General features: G+C 53.3%; 1 protein-coding gene across 1 annotated transcript; it reads left to right on the top strand.

Moving 5' to 3' along the window:
• The first annotated feature begins 188 nt into the window (after nt 1–188).
• On the top strand, nt 189–14,132 carry DVL3 (dishevelled segment polarity protein 3). Its single transcript, XM_040621516.1, has 15 exons — nt 189–379; nt 5,728–5,797; nt 6,342–6,463; nt 6,585–6,694; nt 6,890–7,025; nt 7,211–7,286; nt 7,481–7,550; nt 8,172–8,311; nt 8,496–8,572; nt 8,687–8,754; nt 8,903–9,052; nt 9,806–9,937; nt 10,123–10,290; nt 13,261–13,476; nt 13,574–14,132. The coding sequence occupies exons 1-15, from the start codon at nt 219–221 to the stop codon at nt 14,008–14,010; spliced, it is 2,133 nt and encodes a 710-aa protein (XP_040477450.1). The 5' UTR covers nt 189–218; the 3' UTR covers nt 14,011–14,132.
• Nucleotides 14,133–16,182: the final 2,050 nt, after the last annotated feature.

Genomic DNA, 16,182 nt, shown 5'->3' with positions numbered 1-16,182 from the left:
AGCCGAGCCGGGAGAGTGGGGAGCGGAAGCGGCGGCCGCGGCGGCGGCAGGCGGCGCTGGGACCCGGGAGCGGCCGGAGAACAAGGGAGCTGGCGCCGCGGCCGGCCGCCGAGCTAGGCTGAGCCGCTGGGCCGCGCCGAGCGCCGTCGCCGCCCGAGAGGCCCGGCCCGGCCGCCGGAGCAGGCCGCGCGCGGGCCGCCGGGCCCGAGGCCGGAGCCATGGGCGAGACCAAGATCATCTACCACCTGGACGGGCAGGAGACGCCGTACCTGGTGAAGCTGCCCCTGCCCGCCGAGCGCGTCACCTTGGCAGACTTTAAGGGCGTTCTGCAGCGACCCAGCTATAAGTTCTTCTTCAAGTCTATGGACGACGATTTCGGGTGAGGATGGCCCCCGCCTCACCTCCGGGGGACCCCGGCCCCTCCGGCTTCTCGGGGCCCTCTCGGCCAGTTTGGACTCCCTTTGCTACACTGGCTTCTAGCCCCACTCTGGATTCCAGGGGGCGACTTGGGCATTTGGTCCCCCCCTGGCTTTTTCAGATGCTGGAGTTCTAGCCCCTTTAGGGACTCTCCATTTACCTCTTGTGGGGGATCTAGGCCCCCCTAGTTTAGGAGGACGTCCAGCTCCCCAAAAGCAACCAGAGTTCCAACCCCCCTCACCTCCTCACAGACCAGTGGCCTACATAGACAGACACACACCCCCTCCTCCACACGATTCCAGAGCCAGAGTCCCCAGCCTAACGCCTGCCAAGGGAGCCACCTTTTTAGCAGAGATTTGGGGTGTTTGGCACTCGGCCTTTGACCTCTCCATCTTTTCAGCTCCCAACTCAGAGCCATATTTGGAGTAGTGCATCTAGGGGCTATGCTGTGGGACTTTGAACTGGGGGGAGGGGGAGTTGGGGGGGTGGTTTCAGGGGCCAGGCTGCAAGCTAAGGCCAGAAAACCTAACGTTTATTTAGCTGTCTACCCTTTCTTTTGGGGTGTTCAGGATGTTGTCAAGGAATTGGAGTGCCTGACCCCTGAGAAGTCCCCACTGGCCTAGGTGCTGATTTCCCTTCAGAATTGGGGCCTTTTTCCTCTAGATGGTGGCCAAGGGGGAGACCTTGGAAAGGGCCTCAGAGACTGGATGGGAGGGCCAGGAAGAGTCTCTTCGAGTTCTTCATCTTCCTCTCCCTGGCGGGGTCTTCTCCACCCAGCTGCAGGGCTTTGGACACGCGGAGTTTGGAATCAGCCACTTCCCCTTTAAGAGGGGATGGAATGTTGGAGCCGGAAGGTTCTGTAGCAGCTGGCCTGGGAGGGGGAGCCTGGCCCATCCCCTCACCGCCCCCCCAACTCCCAGGGGACTGGGGGAGGGGGAGGCCCCCAGACTTGCCTGCCCCACACTAACTGGGCACTGGGCCTGGAGGCCTGTGGGGAAGGCCTTCCCTGGGCCCTCCGGGCCTAAAGCCTGTCTCTGCAGCCCCAGCCTAAGGCCTGCACTGTTATTTGGAGCTGAGGCCCCAGAGCTGAGTGAGGGGAGACATTCTCCTCCCCAGTGTTGATGAGTCTGGGTTCTCTTCCAAGACCCCTGCCCTCTTGGCCCTAGGAAGCAAGCACCTTTTCTCTCTTCTGCTAGCATGTTTTGCTGTCACCTTTCCCCATGGAACTCAGGGTTTGATGAGCCATGAGATCCTATGTGTGAGTGCTTTGTACAGTGGGAAGTGCTACCCAGCTTCTGACCATTCTTGCTTCTGTTGTTGTTCCTGCCCTGGGGTGGGGTACTCCTGGTGTAGTAATGATTGTCTGGCTTCAGTCCAGAGACAGACACCCCTGATTGGAAGATTCTGAAGAGGGATTGATCTGCGTGGGGTGAGAGTGAGGGGGGCAGATGCCTTGGCCTGGTAAGAGCAAAACAGAGTTGGAAGAGACCAAGATGCCACCTCAGGGTATGAGGTAGGGGAAATCAGCTAGGGTCCCGGGTGCTGGAGCCACCCTGGGACTGGATGCCTTGAGGCACTAGGATAGGCCTGTGTCTCCACCCTCAACTCACCCCTGAGCCCAATGGGCTTAGCACCCCCCCACCAAACCTAGACCTCTCTGGGCTGCGTCCCACTCCCCCTGGTCAAGCCAGGCCTAACTACAGTCATAGGGTCCCCATTACATCTGCTCACAGTTGACTTAATGTTCTTTAAATTCACTGCCAGTTCACTCACTCTTTCTTAGCTTGACCCAATCAGTAATATGAAATCACAGGTCTTATTTTCTATTTGTATTTCTTCCTACCATATGTTAAAAATAAATACTTAACTATTGAGTTAAACATTCATTCAGGTGCACCTGAAGCGATCTTGCATACGTTAGTGGTACTTGAACCATCCTTTGCAAAATATTACAGTAGACTGTTTTAACAGGGTTGAAAACAAAGCTAAAGGAGGAGATTGATTTTGTTTTTATCCCTAGAAGGATTATTGAGCAGGAGAGGGCTAGGGCTGTCTTGTCACAGAGAACTAGCGACTGAGAAATATATATTTCATTTATTTAACGAACTCTTTTTATGGTGCTTCAGTGTGTGTGCACTGATTTAGTGCTTTTCAGATCTTTACTCATTCAGTCATCTTAATAGCCCTATGAAATAAGTATTAATATCGCCAGTTTACTGATGAAGAAATTAGAGCACAGAGAAAACGTAAGTAACTTACCCAAGGCCACACAGCTAGTAAGTGGCAGAGCTTGATTCTGCCTCAGAAATCTGGCTCCAATGTCTAAGACCTTAATCACACAATTGTAGGTGTTATTATTACCATCACCATTGAACAGATACATCCTCTCTGAGGGAGATGCTGAGCCTTGGCAAACTATAGAGGTGATAGGGCTGCCACTTATCCTAGCCCCATGAGACCAGGGTCAGGCAGAGGCCAGCGACCTCTGCTGACAGATGGGAGAGTGGGTCAGAGGAGAAAGGCTGCTCTCCAAGCTCACCCTTTGAGATTCTGGTTTGTGAGGCCTGAGGACTCCCCACCTCCCATCTGGTTTCCAGAAGTACTTGTCCAGCTAAGGTAGGCCAGACCCTTTTAAATTATTTGGGAAAGGGAGGAAGAATAAACATTTTTAGCACTGAGGGAGATAGGGGATGGATGCTAGAGCGGCCTTGAGCTGTGGGCAGGAGCAACGTGGGAAGTTGGGCTACCAACTCTGTTGCTCCCCACTCCATGTCACGTAACTGCCCTGCCTCTGGGCCTTCTACCCAAAGCACATGGCTCTTCCCTTGTCTTCCCCAGGTCCAAATTGCCCCATCCTCTGCATTTAGCTTTTAAAGTTATGGCACTTTATTCTGTTTATCCTTACACCTGCCCAGCTCCTAGCCAGGACCTGACACCTAAATAATACTCAAGAGATGTCTGACCAGTGAACACATCTGTTGTCTTATGGTTCTGACCACTTCCCACTTGCCATATACTTGTATGAACTATCCATTGGGCCATAACCTCCAAGGACAAGGCAGGCTCCTGGTCTGATGCTTCTTCAGGTTTATACAATGGCAAGCACAGGATTTAAAACCCGCTGGGCTCTTAGCAAAGTCTTTTTAAGGGAATGAATGACTATGGACAATGAGTGATGTGCGGATTTGTTTGGTCCCTGCCCTTAGAAACTTACACCTAGTTGGAAAGAGAGTAGGGAACCTGCTAAAAATTGACACAGCTAATAACTAGCTTTTATTGTAATCCTAGAGCGTGCCAGGCAGTCACAAATTCCACTTACCAGGATAAGACAAAGGTTTGGAAAAGTTAAAAAACGTCTCTAAGATAGAGGGCTAATAAGTGGCAGAATTAGAACCCAAATTTGTTCAACTCTGCTTGGGGTGTGTGTGTGTGTGTGTGTGTGTGTGTGTGTGTGTGTGTTAGTGCTGTGCAACCCTGAGCCGTTCATCTCCACGGTGGGAAGGGGAGGCCTGTCTGAGGTCCCCCAAGGCTGTTGCTGAAGATCAGCTGATCGTTATGAGTCAGCAGAGCCTTGGCGACCTGTCGGTGACCCCTAGAAAGAGAGGAAACATCTGTAGCATTGGAGCTGTGTGGTGGGGACTGCTGGGGAGGGAGTGGTGGGGACTCAGCAGCCGTTTCCCCCCACAGGGAGACCCTCTCCAGAGCAGATCAGTCTCTGCCATGCGACCCACATACCCCATTTTCCTTTGAGCCCCAGTTCCCATATTGGACTGCAAGCTTAGGGTACCCTGTGGCCAGCCTGGCTGGTGACTCTGAGCTAACCTCCATATCCCTTCTTCTTAGCATGTTCTATCCCTAGGCTTTCTGCCTCTGTGGGTTTGACCAGGATGATTAGAGCTGCTTTCCCAGGGTCTTTGTGGGGTTGAAAATGGTGGAGGAACCAGAGCTGAATGGGAGGGAGAAGGGCAGGCTCGGTCTTCGAACTTGGCTCTCAGTCCAAGAATGTGAGCATCACAAGGAGCCAAGCACATTCCCTGCTCTGGGCAGAAGCTGCTCCAAGAACAAGGAAGGACTAGGCTTCCCAGCCTCCTTCCTTTCTATCTTCCCTCTCTGCTCACAACCCCAGGCATGTGTCTTCCTCTTGCCCCTGATCACATCTTTCCAGCTCTGTACTCCTGGGGTGTTTGACACAGTCTGGGGCCCGCAAACTTTTCCATTCCTTTCCCTGGCCCCAAACTGTAATCACGGTCTGACTTCTTGCCTTGATGCATCCCCCAACCCAAACTACATGCCAAACACATCTCACTGCCTCCGTGCCCCACATCACTGTCTACCCCACCACCACCACCACACACACAGATCCACGTCACCTGCCACTGTATGAGAAAAAATGTGAAATACCATGGAAAGACCATAGGTTTTGTGGTCAGGCAAGCTTGGGGTTGAATTCCAGCTCTGACATCTTCCAGCTCTGCAACCTGGGATGTTACTGAATGTTTCTCCATTTCTTTACTCATAAAATGAGGGTCTTGTCCATATAATGAAGGTGATGTGAAGATTATGCATTCTAACTGTAGGGAGATAAGATGGTATAATAGGTAATAGTAAAGGCTAAAGAATCACGCTGACCAGGATTCAAATTCCAGCTTTAATTGGTGGTGTGACTGTAAGTGAATTTGTGAACCTACTAAGCCTTAGTTTCCCCATCTGTATCTATCTTAGCATTGCTGTGAGTATTAAATGAAATGACTCAAGTGTTTAGCTTAGTGCTTGGCCCATGATAACATGCTCAGTAAATGAGAGCAGTTGGTACTATTATCCTAATGGCAGTGGAGGATATTCAGTAAATACCTCTTGCCCTTTTCTTTCCTAATTTCCTTAAACTTCTCATCCACACCTCCCAGAAGAATGTCAGGATTCCCAAGAAGGGAAGTCAGAGATAAGGCTATGCTTTGTCCTAGTTTAGGGTCAGAGGGGAAGAATAAGTCCAGCCCAGAAGAGCTATGTTGGGGCTGGGTAAAGCACTCTCAAAGGTTCTAGGGAATAGCCACATTCATGGGGGACAGCAATTTGTCAGGTGTAATTTACAATCACCTGATAGTGGAGAGGACATCCCAGGATGGCATTTGGCCTGGGCAGGGCTGGTTTCTTCCTGGTGGTGCTAAAGAGCTGCTGCTTCCATTTGAATAGGCTTAGGCTGGTGGCATGATTCCCAGTTCAGGGTGGAGGATCTCTTGAATTAGGATTGTGAGGACACTTCCATTTCCACCCCAGAAAGCTCACTCTGACACCCCCACCCTTTCCCTGCAGAGTGGTGAAGGAGGAGATATCCGACGACAATGCCAAGCTGCCCTGCTTCAATGGCCGGGTGGTGTCTTGGGTAAGGAGCCCTCCTCGGCCCTCCCTTCTCCTGCGTTCCTGCGGTGGGCTAGACAGAGGAATAGCATTGCTAAGATTATAACTGGTGGTTTTATACTTCAATATCTGAATCTCCCCTGAGATTTCTACCTGAACTGTTTCTCACCCCAGACTCTGTAGCCTTGGTGAAAGGTGGCGGGGGGCGGGGGGGGGGGGGGGGAGGTGGAATGTGCAGAAAGGGAGGGACAGAAACACTCATCAGAGACACAGATGTCTCCTATGCCCTTTGAGGCACTTTGCCTCAGGTTCCAGCCAATCTCTGCCTTGGACCACTGACCCTTGTTCTCTGCCCCCATCCCATTGCAATAGCTCATGCCTTCCATCCTCCCCATCCACGAGCAGTGAGTCCATTCCTCATCTCAGCTGACCTTGCACAGTCCTGTCTCTTCTACCTCCATATCCCCTGCTTCATTCTCCCCGAGTCTGCATGCCCTGCCAGAAGCCAACCACCTGCTACTTCCTTGGTGCCCCAGTACCATAATACCCGCCCATTCTTTCCCCATCAGTTGGTGTCTGCTGAGGGCTCACACCCAGAGCCGGCTCCCTTCTGTGCTGACAACCCATCAGAACTGCCACCGCCCATGGAACGCACAGGAGGCATTGGGGACTCCCGGCCCCCATCCTTCCAGTGAGTGTGGCATGAGAGTGGAGCGGGCCCATGGGGGAGGGCTGCATCAGCTCAGCCCAGGGCTGGGGGGAGGGAGGCCCCAGCCTGCCCCCTCTCCCACCAAGTCCTCTCTTCCCTGCAGCCCTCATGCTGGTGGAGGCAGCCAGGAGAACCTGGACAATGACACAGAGACGGACTCCTTGGTGTCTGCCCAGCGCGAGCGGCCACGCAGGAGGGATGGCCCAGAGCACAGTGCGTCTTCCTGAACAGACGCCTTCCCTCCCCACCCCCACACCTTCCCCCGCTGCTTCCATTCAGCTACCCGCTTCTCTGCCCTTTCCTGAGCTCTGGGTATGCCTGGCCCCAGTGCAGTCCCTAGCCCAGCCCTGTGTCCTCCCTTCCCTCCTACATTGACACTGTGAACCCAGCTGTCTCTGTTCCCTGCAGCAACCCGGCTAAATGGAACTGCAAAGGGGGAACGGCGGCGAGAGCCAGGGGGTTATGATAGCTCATCTACACTTATGAGCAGCGAGTTAGAGACCACCAGCTTCTTTGATTCGGATGAGGATGATTCCACCAGCAGGTGGGGCTTTGGTTTCATTGGTACTATGGGGCAGGTGACCCCTGAGGAGCCCTGACCCCACCTCCCCCCAGGATGGTGGGACCCTGGGAGGGCTGTGGGCTTTGCATGGGGGAGTTGGGCCCTGCGGTGCCTCTTGTGGGGCAGGGCTGGGCCAGCCTGGTGGGGAACGACTGTGGGCCCCCCAGGTTCAGCAGCGCCTCACGCCTGATGAGAAGACATAAGCGGCGGCGGAGGAAGCAGAAGGTTTCTCGGATTGAGCGGGTACGGGCCCTGAGATGCCAGGGATGGGTGGGGGCAGATCCAGGGTGTGTGCTTCCTTAGACCCCTCCTATTGGGCCAGGATTTGAGCCTTAGAGGGGAGGGGGTGCTGAGGGCTCACCTTGAGGAGGCCCTAGGTGGGAGCAGTGAGTTCTTGGCCACCTCTATGTGCTGCTCAGGGCCTCTGTCTATTCCAGTCCTCGTCCTTCAGCAGTATCACGGACTCCACCATGTCCCTCAACATCATCACAGTCACTCTCAACATGGGTGAGTCTGGTGAAACAACACTCTTGAGGGCCTACTATATGGCAGACACTGGGCAGACTTGAGGAGTTCAGAGAGGCACAAGATATGTTCCCTGCCCCCAAGGAGCTTTCTCTCATAAACATAAACTGACACATAAATTGATCATTTCAGTAGCTCATGATCAGGGCTATGACAGAGACAAAGCACAGAGGATGGCATCAGGGAAGACTTCCTGGAGAAAGTAATTTCTGATTCCTATCCCCGTCCCTTTTCCAGCCATTGCTTGTTGCTCTCTGATTTCTGCCCTAGATACTGTCTTTAGGAGATAGCTGGATGTAGTAAAAAGAGCCCCAACCTTAGAATTTAAGTCTGAGTTTGAATCCTGGTTTTGCCACTTAATGACTTAGAAAAGTCACTGAAGCTCTCTGGACCTCAGTTGCCTGCTTTGTAAAATGGGACTAAGAGTCCCTGTGGCAGAGCTAGCAAGGACTGAATGGAAGTATGCTTGACCATGCTGAACACAGGGCCTGATTCAGGTTCGATGAATGTTAGTTCCCATCCCTTTCCACCCTTTCCTAATAAGCGGTTGAGAATTTCGGTAGGAACCTTGTTCCCCTCTTAAGGTTATATTACTCTCTGTAGAAAAGTACAACTTTCTGGGCATCTCCATTGTGGGCCAAAGCAACGAGCGTGGTGACGGAGGCATCTATATCGGCTCTATCATGAAGGGTGGGGCTGTGGCTGCGGATGGACGCATCGAGCCAGGAGATATGCTGTTACAGGTACCACTGCCCACCGGAGACGGTGGTGTGGATGGGGAGTAGGGAGATAATCTCTACCCCCTGTACCCTGCTCATTTAGAGGCCACTTCTTGGTAGGGGGAAGACCTCCTGATCCACCAAGCTCAGCTTCCCTACCCACCTCCCCAACCCAGCTGCTTATCCCACTTCTGGCCCTCTCTCCCAGGTAAACGAGATCAACTTTGAGAACATGAGTAATGACGACGCAGTCCGGGTACTGCGGGAGATTGTGCACAAACCGGGGTATGGATGGGATGGGACATTGGGAAGGAGGGGGCAAGCATTTCTGGCTGTCAGGCAGGGGGTTGGTCTGGGCTCCATGCATCCCGCCCTCACTAGGGACACCCTTGCTTTCAGGCCCATCACCCTGACTGTAGCCAAGTGCTGGGACCCAAGTCCACGTGGTTGCTTCACACTGCCCAGGAGTAAGTGGTTGGGGGACTTGGCTCTAAAGCTGGTGGTGCTTGGCACACGTGAGCCCTTCCTTCTGTGTTGCCCTGAACCCTCATACCTACCCTGTGGGGCCTGGCAGTGGGCTGCATGGGCAGCCTCTGACTCTCATCCTCCCTGCAGGCGAGCCCATCCGGCCCATTGACCCTGCAGCCTGGGTCTCCCACACTGCAGCCATGACCGGCACCTTCCCTGCCTATGGCATGAGCCCCTCCCTGAGCACCATCACCTCCACCAGCTCTTCCATCACCAGCTCCATCCCTGACACAGAGCGTGAGTGTCCAACCCTGCCCCCTAGGCCCGGCAGATGGGGCCAGGTGGGAGGGACTGATGAAGGCCCATGTGGAAACTCTTGCTTAAAAGTCAGAGGGGGCTGGAGAGGGGGCTGAGTTCATTCCAGCTACCTCATACTGCAGCTTCCCTCAGTGGACACCTGACCCTCACTAAACAGTGTTTGCCTCTGAACCTGTATTGAGCACCCCGCAATCCTCAGTTTCCTCTAGTAAAATGGGACTAATGATATGCATTCTACCGGGTTCTGGGGGGTGGGGTCTTTAATGAGGGGATATAAGTGAAGCCTCGATCCCAGTACGTGACAAAGTAAGCACTCGGTAAATGGCTGCCATTTTTATTATAACGTGTATCATACACTATGCTAAGCACCTTCATTTATATTATTTAATTCTCTCTTCAAATATCTTTGCAAAATATGGGGTGCCTGGGTGGCTCAATTGGTTAAGCATTGGACTCTTGATCTCAGCTCAGGTCTTGAACTCAGGGTTGTGAGTTCAAGCCCTGTGTAGGGCTCCACGTTGGATGTGGAGCCTACTTTAAAAAAAAAAAAAATCCTTGCAAAATAAATATTAAAGTCCCTATTTTTACAGAGGAGGAAACTAAGTGTCCTAGAAGTCAGTAATGTGCCCACCATTGGTCCATAGTTATTAGGTGGTAGATCTGCAGTGCAAACTCGTCTCTACATAACTCTGTAGCCCCTTTCTGCCTCACCATTCTGCCTCCCACCCCCAGGCCTAGACGACTTCCACCTGTCCATCCACAGTGACATGGCCGCCATTGTAAAAGCCATGGCCTCCCCTGAATCTGGGCTGGAGGTCCGTGACCGCATGTGGCTCAAGATTACCATCCCCAACGCTTTCATCGGTGAGAGGGCCCCAGGGTGGGATGAAGGACGGGGTGGGGAGTGATGGGGCAGGGCAGGCTGGGGGCGAAGATCTCCCTTGGGCCACTCCTTTGAGCTGGAACCACCCCCAGCCTTGTGGCTTCTGTGAAGTCAGATGAGCCCAAGTCAGGTGGGCCTCCCAATCAAGTGGCGGCCTTGCCCCCAGGCTCGGATGTGGTGGACTGGCTATATCACAACGTGGAAGGCTTCACTGACCGGAGAGAGGCCCGCAAGTATGCCAGCAACCTGCTAAAAGCCGGCTTCATCCGCCACACTGTCAACAAGATCACCTTCTCTGAGCAGTGCTACTACATCTTCGGTGACCTCTGTGGCAGTATGTGCCTCCCCCACCTCCTTGCTCTGTCTCCTGGCTGGGAGTGGGGAGGTGCCTAGGGATGTGGCAGCAGACCCCAGGGAGCCCACATGAGGCGTGAGCGGGCAGTCAAGCTGGGGGCCCAGCTTGAGGCCTGACACGGGCCTCCCTCTCTAGTAGAAGCAGAACCTGGTCAGGCCTTTTCACCTGCTCTGCGTCCCCGTCTTGGGGCTGGCATTTCCTAAGTGCCTCTTCTGTTTCTGGCACCATGCTGTTTGTTTCTAAGCATTATTTCACTCTTGCTCAGTCCTTACAACCCCTGCCTCCTCACCTTCTGGGAGATGGATCACTATCCCTATTTCAGCTGAGGAAACTGAGGCTTCGAGAAGTTAAATAGTCCACCCATTCTCACAGCCAGATGCAGAGGAGTTAGGCCTTGGGACCAGGTCTTTCTGGCTCAGAGTCCTTTTTCTTACTACCACCTGGAGCTGCCTAGGTGTGTGGTGTTGCAGAAACATTGTCTTAGCAAGGTCAAACAGAGATCCTACCGTTGGCCCCTGATCACCCTCCCAGCACCAAGCAGGTTCCACCAAGGCAGGACCTGGGGCTGGCCTAAGGCTCCAAGTTCCCAGCCTCCTCAGACCCTTGAGGTTGGGCTGGGCCTTGGGATGAAACTGAAAAAAACTGTCAGGGCCAGCTTATAGAGGACTCTGCAAGCTGCCCTGAGCAGTTTGGACTTGACCCCGAGAGAGTGCAAAGCCAATGAGGGTTTTTAAGGAGGAAAGGTTTGCAAGGAACCCCCCTTCTCCTCCTGAGCATGTAGACAGCCCTTGGGAAGGAAGGGCAGTCCTCAAAACAGGACAGCACTGCTCAGGGCTGGGAGCAGAAGCCCACTCCCCACAGCCGCCTCTGCCTCAAGGAGCCTTTTGTCAGCCCAGTGGTGCTTGCTGGCTGGAGTCCAAAAACTGACTTAAAATGCTTCAGATTAGGTTCCAAGACTAGAAAGGCTGTTGCTACAGAGCACAAGTTCATGATGGAGGGTGACAGGTGCTTAGGGTTTTGGAGGTGGACAATTCTGAGTTCAAATCCTAGCCCCGCCCTCACCGTGTGAACATGAGTAAGTCACAGCCTCTAACTGCCTCAATTTCTTGATCTGTAAGTTGGAGGTAATAGTAGAACCTATCCCAGAGCTATTTAGAGGTTAAGACAAACGTATATGATGCTTTTAGCACCACGTTCGGCCCACAGTAAGTGCTCTAAAAAAGTTCTCCATTATTCATAAATTTAATTGATTCTAAGGTGAACATTTCTTTCACTTTTCAGTATCTCTAAAATTGGGGTACATCATAATTAATGGTTTCTTAGACTCAATCCTGTGTGTTTATTATTATCATCATTAATAGAAGTCAGCCTTGGCCCTGAACCTCCAGGGACCCCTAAAGCTTCTCAAGACAGCTGTGGTTTTTGCTCAAGAAATGTTCCATCCCTGGGGCCTTCTGGGTCTTCTACCCATGGGCCAAGGACCCCCAGAGGCCCAGTTCAGGGATATGATGAGAGGTCATTTTCTTCTCAGTGGCCAAGTTCTCCTCAGCCTCCTCAGCAGGCTCAAAGGAAAGAATTGGGGACCTGGGATCCCTAGGAGCCCACAGTCACTCCCCTCAGGACAATAGCCTGGAGGCTGAAATAGTCACCAGCTCTTGGGGCATGAGCCAAGGCAGGCCCCTGCTCCTCACCACCCATGCAGGCCTTGATAGGTTGATGGCTTAGGTGGTAGACTCCACAGACTGCCTCCGTCCTCTCAGATTCCCCTCTCCTGACCTCTTCTCCCCTGGAAGGTTGGGCTGGCTTACTTAAGGAGTCCATGTGTATCCAGGAGCTGGCCCATAGGACAATTCCAGCTCTCTCAGAGCTCTGGGACCTGGTATGATGAGGTACGAGCAAGGGGTGTCCCAGGCAGGTAATCACTTCTGGTGGCCCCTTGTATTCCCTTTCAAGTAGTTCCAACATAGGTGGGGGCAGCCTTGTCCTTAAGGAGTGCACAATTTACTGTGGGAGCCAGAGTCATGAGACAGGTAATGTTAATCCTGTGAAGAATGAGGCCTGGCTGGGAATGGGGTGTTTTCTTTCTGAGCCCTTTCCACCTTCCCCAGCAACACCAGAAAATCCATCTGGACCAAGGCCCTTCTGTGTGGGGAGGCTCTGAAAGGCCTATGTTCATTCTGGCCTATAATGGGTTTGGGTTTTTTTTTTTTTTTTTTTTTAGTCCTAGGTGAAGGGAGAGGGCAAAATTTCACCTGCATTTCCCCAAACTGCTCCCTACTCTTTACTAATGACTAACTTGGAAAAGTAAGAAGAAAGTAAGCAACTCCAAGCTTCTGCTCTGGCTACAGTTTGGATTGACCTCAGGCAGGTCATTTAACCTCTCTAGACTTCACTTTCCTCATCTGGAAAAATTGTGACTAATGCCCTCTTCATAGGATGGTGGTAACATTTGCATGAGGTGAAGGGCTTTGTATCGTGCCTAATGACTTCCAGGTTTGCCATACCTGTCTGCTCTCTCAGCTTCCCACACTCCCCTAAGTGAACAGAGGAGAACATTGCCTATTTAAGACTTTTGCTCCTTCTTCCGGTTTACTGAGGAAGGAGGAGAAACTGTCAAACCCTTGAAAGGGAGCCTCCCCAGGACTGGGAGTTGGGTGTCAGGACTGGCCATTGAGCATCTGAAGTGGGGGCTTAGGGCCTTCCTGAGGAGGGTTTTCCTTGGTGCTGTGTCTGCAGGGTCTCCCTCTCCACCATCTCAGGTGGGTGGCAGAGGGGTCTGAAGAAGTGAGAGATCTCTGACCGGTGCCTCCTCTCATTTGGGGGATAAACTACCACTGCTGTTAGGTGTCATTGAAAATGTACCCACCCGATCTAGACCAGGGACCTCTCCTGACCTAGGGGTGTGGGGGCATGGGATAGACCCAGCTCATCTGGCCCTCTCCTCCACAGACATGGCCAACTTGTCCCTCCATGATCACGATGGTTCCAGTGGCGCCTCTGACCAGGACACGCTGGCCCCTTTGCCGCACCCAGGGGCCGCACCTTGGCCCATGGCTTTCCCTTACCAGTACCCACCGCCCCCACACCCCTACAACCCGCACCCAGGCTTCCCAGAGCTGGGGTACAGCTATGGTGGGGGCAGCGCCAGCAGTCAGCACAGTGAAGGTAAGGCAGAGGGGGCGTGGTGGGGGCACAGGCGAGCCCCAAGCTGCTTCTGCAAGCTCTGAGCGTCCCCCACCCTGGGCCTGCCTGTCCCCTACAGGCAGCCGGAGCAGTGGCTCCAACCGTAGCGGCAGTGACCGGCGGAAGGAGAAGGACCCGAAGGCGGGGGACTCGAAGTCCGGAGGCAGCGGCAGCGAGTCGGACCACACAACCCGCAGCAGCCTGCGGGGGCCGCGGGAAAGGGCGCCCAGCGAGCGCTCGGGTCCTGCCGCCAGCGAGCATAGCCACCGCAGCCATCACTCAATGGCCAGCAGCCTGCGCAGCCACCACACGCACCCGAGCTACGGCCCCCCCGGCGTGCCCCCGCTCTACGGTCCCCCCATGCTGATGATGCCCCCACCGCCCGCGGCCATGGGGCCCCCAGGAGCCCCTCCGGGCCGCGACCTGGCCTCTGTGCCCCCCGAACTGACAGCCAGCAGACAGTCCTTCCGCATGGCCATGGGAAACCCCAGTGAGTTCTTTGTGGATGTGATGTGAACAGGGCCCCTCTCCCACTTCCATCCCACTCCCACACCCGGGCGGCTGCGTCCCTCTCTCCATCCGTCCGTCTTTTTTACTTTGTCTGGTACCTGAAAGGGAAATAAATTGAACTAAATTCAGGCGCGCTAACTGCTCGCTGGGCGCAGTGAGGGCGGGGTGCACCCACCGATCGCCACTGCGGCCCCTAACCTGCCACCTGCCCCAGCTTGTCCCTCTGTCCACTAACTGCTGCGTAGGCCTTCCCAGGATCCTTCATGTCACTGGGACCCGACTTGCTGGTGCTGCTCCTTATTCCCTCCACACACGTCAGGATTTGACCCTGGCAGTACCCTTAGGGGCCCACTCACCCCTTTATCCCCACCTTTCCCCCTTCAGCAAACTTGCACCATTCATTCCAGCTACATCCGGTGCATCCATTAACCGCATCCCCTCGAGCATGTGTGTTAATCTCTTAACTTCTCCCCCACAATAATGACACCAAAAAATACTTGCTTCATCTGCCCCTCCTCCTAACTGCCCCCCCACCCCGCCCTCTGGGCCGCCTCAGTCCTGCACCCTAGAGCTGTAGTCACTTCCAATAACCATCCAATCTATCCCAGCCTGTGCCCGCCTTTACTAGAAGCCCAAAGGGCCCCCTCAGTTGCCTGAGCTGCTAGTGGCTTCCAGGAAGCATATCTGCGCTACCCCTACATCTATACCCCTATGCCTGCCCTGTGTGCTGGTTCCTTCAGACCCCTAACCCTACTAACCAACAGGCTCATCTCACCTCTGGGCCTGAAACATTTCTTTTCTTTCTTTTTTCTTCCCTCAATTTTTCCTGGGCCTGGAGCAGCCAAGAATTTCGGGCTGTTTGACTTTCTGTGAGCCCCCAGCAAGGGGAGGCCCAGCCTCCGAGGAGACCAGGAACCCTGCTTCAACAGCCCTTCAGGGCTTCCCAAGGATGTTCAGCTCCCACACCCCCATTTCAACATGTTGAGTCACTAGGCTTTTGTGGAGGGCTTCAGCCTCTCACCCATGTATGAGAGACTCTGTTCCCCTTTCCAGAGATTGCCCCATCCCTCTCTCTCTCCTCTCTTTCTGTCTCTCTCTCTTTCTCTCTTACACACACACACACATACACACATGTGCCTATGCAAGTTCACTTAAGCCTCAGGGCTGGTCCCTACCCAGAGGGCTGGACCCTCTCTCCCAGGTTGTAGGGCTGGTCCCCTGCCTTCCAACTCGTAAGCTGGGTCTCAGGTTAGGCTCAGCAGAGGACTCCCCAAGCAACTGGCAGGTTGTTCTCACCCTGCCCCTTACTGCACATACCCTTCCCTGATTTCACAGTTACCATGATACCCCAGAGAAAGGTTGGGCAGGGGGACTTCTGAGACTCCTAAATTGCCAGGTTTTAATTTTTACCCTATCTCCAGTTTAAGCAAATCATGACTTTCTCTTTAAACCTCTTCTATAAATTCTCCTGGCTCACCTAGGTGTCCATATTTTTAGGACTGGGGTGTCAAGAGTAGGATTAAGTCTTGAGCTCCAGGCTTTGGGGCAAACCAGGGTAGGGGCATTTTGGCATTCATTCATTTAACCAATACTTCTGGGGGTTTTGGTGACCAAGGGCTGTGTTGGAAGCATGACTCAGTCTTGCCTGCCTTCTAGGAGCTCTAGGTTTGCTCCCAATCCAGGCCATGGCTTTCTCTAGCCACCAGTATAGGGCTGCCTCCTATACTTTTTCTTTTCTGACTCTGCCATGTTCAGCTAACTTGAGAATTCCTCCACTATTGCTCATGCCTTCAGTGTTGGTGCTCTCAGTGTTCGTCTTTGTTTCACTTCTCTTTCCTCTATGTTTACCCCCCAAATGATGTCATCTATCCTGATGTCCTCAATTGCCACTGATATGCTGGTGGTTCTAAAACACGTATCTCCAGCCATAATTTCCCTCCAAATTTTAGATCTGTATTATCACCCACTGGACATCACCATGGATATATCCATATGGACTCAACTCATTTCCCCCATCAAGTGTGTTCCTCCTGAATTCCAATCCTGGTTATCTTTATCACAGTCTACATAGGCACACCAGCTAGGAACATTTATGGGCTTAAATCCCTCCCTATATCTTACTAGTCAGCATATCATATCCATTCCACTCCAACAATCTTTCCTGAATATGGTCCTTCC

This window comes from Ursus maritimus, unplaced genomic scaffold (genome assembly GCF_017311325.1).
Source record: "Ursus maritimus isolate PB19 unplaced genomic scaffold, ASM1731132v1 scaffold_4, whole genome shotgun sequence".
NCBI lineage: Eukaryota > Metazoa > Chordata > Mammalia > Carnivora > Ursidae > Ursus > Ursus maritimus.
This window is presented reverse-complemented; position numbering and strand designations above follow the sequence as displayed.

Bases quoted from the DNA above. Each gene is read 5' to 3' on its own strand.
- DVL3 (XM_040621516.1), top strand. From the start codon at position 219: ATGGGCGAGACCAAGATCATCTACCACCTGGACGGGCAGGAGACGCCG. The intron at 7,026-7,210 runs GTGGGGCTTTGG...TGGGCCCCCCAG, and splicing joins GAGGATGATTCCACCAGCAG to GTTCAGCAGCGCCTCACGCC. The intron at 9,053-9,805 runs GTGAGTGTCCAA...TCCCACCCCCAG, and splicing joins CTCCATCCCTGACACAGAGC to GCCTAGACGACTTCCACCTG.